The following is a 3,851-nucleotide window of genomic DNA, read 5'->3' on the forward strand; positions in this document are numbered from 1 at the left end:
TTTAACCAATTGCATACGTAGCTCATATCTAAAAAAAGAAGATACACGATACGCAATCCTCCGAAAATTCTATCAAACGTGCGCAGCTCCTTCGTCATCCTCGTCGCCGACGTTTTCCTATACCACATGCTAAGGTTTATTTCCACATCATAAGACCATCATGAAAACCGCGAAAATCAGAGCAGCTGGCGACGGCCGATAAGTCGCTATAATGGAGATAAATCGAAAAGTGCATCGGCTCGTGAAACGGCGCTATCCAGACCAACCTTCACGTTGCCCCCCATGAAAAAGCTTCTGCGCAAGGACGAGCTCCAGTGGCTATAAAAGCCCGCACGAAACTCATTCGCTTTCCAGTCACGTTTAGAACGGCCTTTTAAGTGACAAAAAAAAAGAAAAATTAAGAAAAATTCTCGAACTATTTGATTTACGTGCTTATCAAGTCAACGAAAAGAGAGAAAGAAAGAGAGAGGGGAGGGAAGGAGGAGAGAGAGACAAAGAGAGACAGAAAAAAAGAGAAACGTGCAATTTTTGGAATTCAGAAGAGATTCGTTTTGAGTAAATAAATGGAGAAATGTAGATCGCCCAGAACAGTATATTTCTAAATAAAAGAACTTATCTATAATTTACATTTCATGTTTCTTTCTTTTCTTAAAATTTATTTTGGAGATTCAAATGCTGAATATTAAAAAAATTTTATTTTATATTTTACTTTCATACTTGAATAATATTATCTATTTAAAAATTCATTAATTACTAATATATTAATTATCTAGAATTAAAAAATTGCTTTCGAACTTTTATTAAAGATAAATCCCTAAAGTTTTTACTAAATTCTTTGTGGATATAGTGACTTGTATCAGTGTATTCAATTTTATTTTACTTTAAACCGAGATCAATGAGCAAGGATGAGATTAAGTGATTTGAAAAACAGTCGCATGGTCACCATCGTAGTGGTCTATCTCAGCCTCTTCCTGGATAATGTCCTGTTGACGGTAGTCGGTAATTACAACTAACCCACGAGAAAGACGAAGAGGACAAATTATGGACTAAACAATTCGCTGATTCGGACATGTTTCAGTGCCAATTATCCCCGATTACCTGTGCACGCTCGACGCGAATACAACTTCAAGCGTCGAAGAGGACGAAAACGGTCGAGTGGGATTATTGCTAAGCTCAAAGGCTCTGGTCCAATTAATTTTGAATCCCGCCGTGGGCATTCTCACCGGTACTCTAGGCTATGCTAAACCTCTGTTCCTGGGAAATCTCAGCCTCTTGCTGGCTGCTCTACGTAAGTTACAGACGAGTTTTCATCCGTATTTGTGCTTTTCCAACGAATGAAATTCCATGTTTATCCCTGATTCAAGTCTCATTTCATGATTTTAGGCAAAACGTTGTTTTATTATAAAATGAAGTAAAAAGTTGAATATCAGTTAAATATTATTACAAGTTGAATTCAGATTATCCGAAAAAAATTTTCGATTATTTTGTCAAATTTAAATTTGTTTTTACAAAACTACCGTACTTTACTCTTACGAAACTACCATTAATTTAGTGCCTGAAGTTAAAGACTTCAAATAAAGTTCAAAGGAACTTCTATAAACTCAAGTTTTCATTGTTGTCGTAGTATTCGCTTTTGGACAAACATACGAGATATTATTCTTGGCCCGGAGTATTCAAGGTATAGCTTCAGCGTGTATAGCAGTTTCCGGCATGTCACTGGTCGCCTCTCAATATTCGGAGGAAGACGAAAGATCTAAAATCATGGGTTTCGTTCTTGGTAGCATCGCTCTAGGTGTTCTTTTAGGCTATCCGATCGGTTCCGTGCTCTATGATCTCGAAGGAAAAATGGCACCATTTCTATTGGTGTCCAGTCTTATTGTTATACTAATTTGTAAGTAATCTTTTTTTGTAATTGTAATTGTCGAAAGCGCACAAAAATAATAAAATATCAAAATATATTATTTTCACTCAGGTCTGCAAATTTTAACATTAGATGTTCAAACAAACATCGAGGTATATGTGACATTCATTATTTTAAAATGTATTTTAGTATGTTTTTTAAGATAATATTAAATTATATTTACAAATAAAATATAAATGCGTAGAGCAAAGTTTATTATTCGAAATATATATGGTTAGATATAGATATTCTTTTTCAAGGAATCATTTTTTAAAAAGTAAATTTACAGTCTGCTATATAATTCTGTCATTTTTTAATAAATTTTAACTGTCAATAGTATTGCAAGAATTATATTATTCTAAAGACTTAAAATAATAATAAATTTCCCGTATTTTAAAGTGTTCTGCCTGTTTGTATATATTAAAGAAAATTGTTAATTGTAAATTTTATTTTTTCATATATATCAGACAAGCAAGCAGCAACCTACTTGGTTACATTTATTATCTAATCCACACATCCTCATTATCTCCGGTGCAATTTGGTGCTCAACTTCGCCGATGGCAATACTAGAGCCTTGCTTGCCGATTTGGCTTCGGACTCACATAAAACCTAAGGTTTGTAACAAAGAGATCTTATTTCAAAACAAAAAAAAATATCACTGGCAAGTTTTGGACAATTTCATAAACTCATTATTTGTACTATTCATATAATCATTATCACAATTAATCAGACACTATACATATAACAATCAAAATTTTATTAAATTATAGTTAACATTGATCAATGTTGATGAACTAAGCATAAAAAGTTAGAAATCTAATTGAATTATTTAAATAACGCTCGACGTCTGCAAATAATTTTGCAAATTCTAATTTTGTTAAAATACGGAAAAGCACTATTTTGATTAATAATCTTTGCAGAAATGGCAACTAGGTACAGTATTTATACCAGACAGCGTGGGCTATTTAATCGGGACCAACTTCTTCGGCGTAATAGCGTATCGTTACGGGCGCAGCAAAGTGGCGATCCTGGCTATATTCGTGGTCGGCGTTAGCGCCATTCTAATCCCGTTGGCGAACACAATGTCGCAGTTGATATTCCCTCATCTAGGAATGGGTCTGGGCATCGGTGTCGCGGATGCAGCCCTAGTACCATTACTAGCCAGCTTAGTAGATCGAAATGGCAATTATGGACCCGTTTATTCGATCCAACAAGTGGCTGTCAGTTTAGCTTACTCCTTAGGTAAGATATTCCAATCGAAAAATTATGCCTGATTGTATATATAGAACAAAAGAAAATAATTTTAAAGAGAAATATAAAGTGATAGAAATTCGCCCTTGATAGACGCCAATTCTTATTGAGACAATTTATTTATTTAAAAAGAAACTCGAATATATTATAGAAAATATATACTGCGTAAACCGCTTTTTTTTAAGGACCCATCACAGGCGGCGAAATGGTTAAAGCCATTGGATTCCCGTGGGTTATGCGAATCGTGGGCATCGTGAATGTGGCGTATTGCCCGTTATTAATATATCTCACGTTGGAACGAAGAAAGTTGTTGGCAAAGAAAGAGGAAAAGAAGGATTATGAAACGTTTCAACAATCCATCACACCCTACGAAAGATTTCACGATTCCGACGAAGATCTTTGACAATAAATTCATTTAGCAACAATCACAAATTGAATATCATATTAATTAACTCGGAAAATTTTGTAAATTGCTATATACGTTAACATTTTTTTCTTTCCATTTCAAGAGATACATTGTGTCGGTTACTATATTTTTTAAGACAATATATCTCCTAATTATTATATAATTTTCGCGAGCTATTGTCTTCATTTTAGTAGACAATCGCATATTAAATATCATTAAATCTGTTTTTGGACACCTCAAAATAGTGTCTAGTAATGTTATTGTGTCCCCAATTAAGTGCGCTATACAGAACTA

General features: G+C 34.0%; 1 protein-coding gene across 1 annotated transcript; it reads left to right on the top strand.

Moving 5' to 3' along the window:
• Positions 1-905: 905 nt before the first annotated feature.
• Positions 906-3,554, top strand: LOC105624808 (synaptic vesicular amine transporter-like). Its single transcript, XM_012206158.1, has 7 exons — positions 906-999; positions 1,079-1,288; positions 1,625-1,891; positions 1,973-2,013; positions 2,368-2,514; positions 2,821-3,142; positions 3,337-3,554. The coding sequence occupies exons 1-7, from the start codon at positions 906-908 to the stop codon at positions 3,552-3,554; spliced, it is 1,299 nt and encodes a 432-aa protein (XP_012061548.1).
• Positions 3,555-3,851: the final 297 nt, after the last annotated feature.

The sequence above is a fragment of the Atta cephalotes genome, assembly GCF_000143395.1.
Source record: "Atta cephalotes unplaced genomic scaffold scaffold00089, whole genome shotgun sequence".
In the NCBI taxonomy this organism is placed as follows: domain Eukaryota; kingdom Metazoa; phylum Arthropoda; class Insecta; order Hymenoptera; family Formicidae; genus Atta; species Atta cephalotes.

Bases quoted from the DNA above. Each gene is read 5' to 3' on its own strand.
- LOC105624808 (XM_012206158.1), top strand. From the start codon at position 906: ATGAGATTAAGTGATTTGAAAAACAGTCGCATGGTCACCATCGTAGTG. The intron at 1,892-1,972 runs GTAAGTAATCTT...ATTTTCACTCAG, and splicing joins TCTTATTGTTATACTAATTT to GTCTGCAAATTTTAACATTA. The intron at 3,143-3,336 runs GTAAGATATTCC...CTTTTTTTTAAG, and splicing joins CAGTTTAGCTTACTCCTTAG to GACCCATCACAGGCGGCGAA.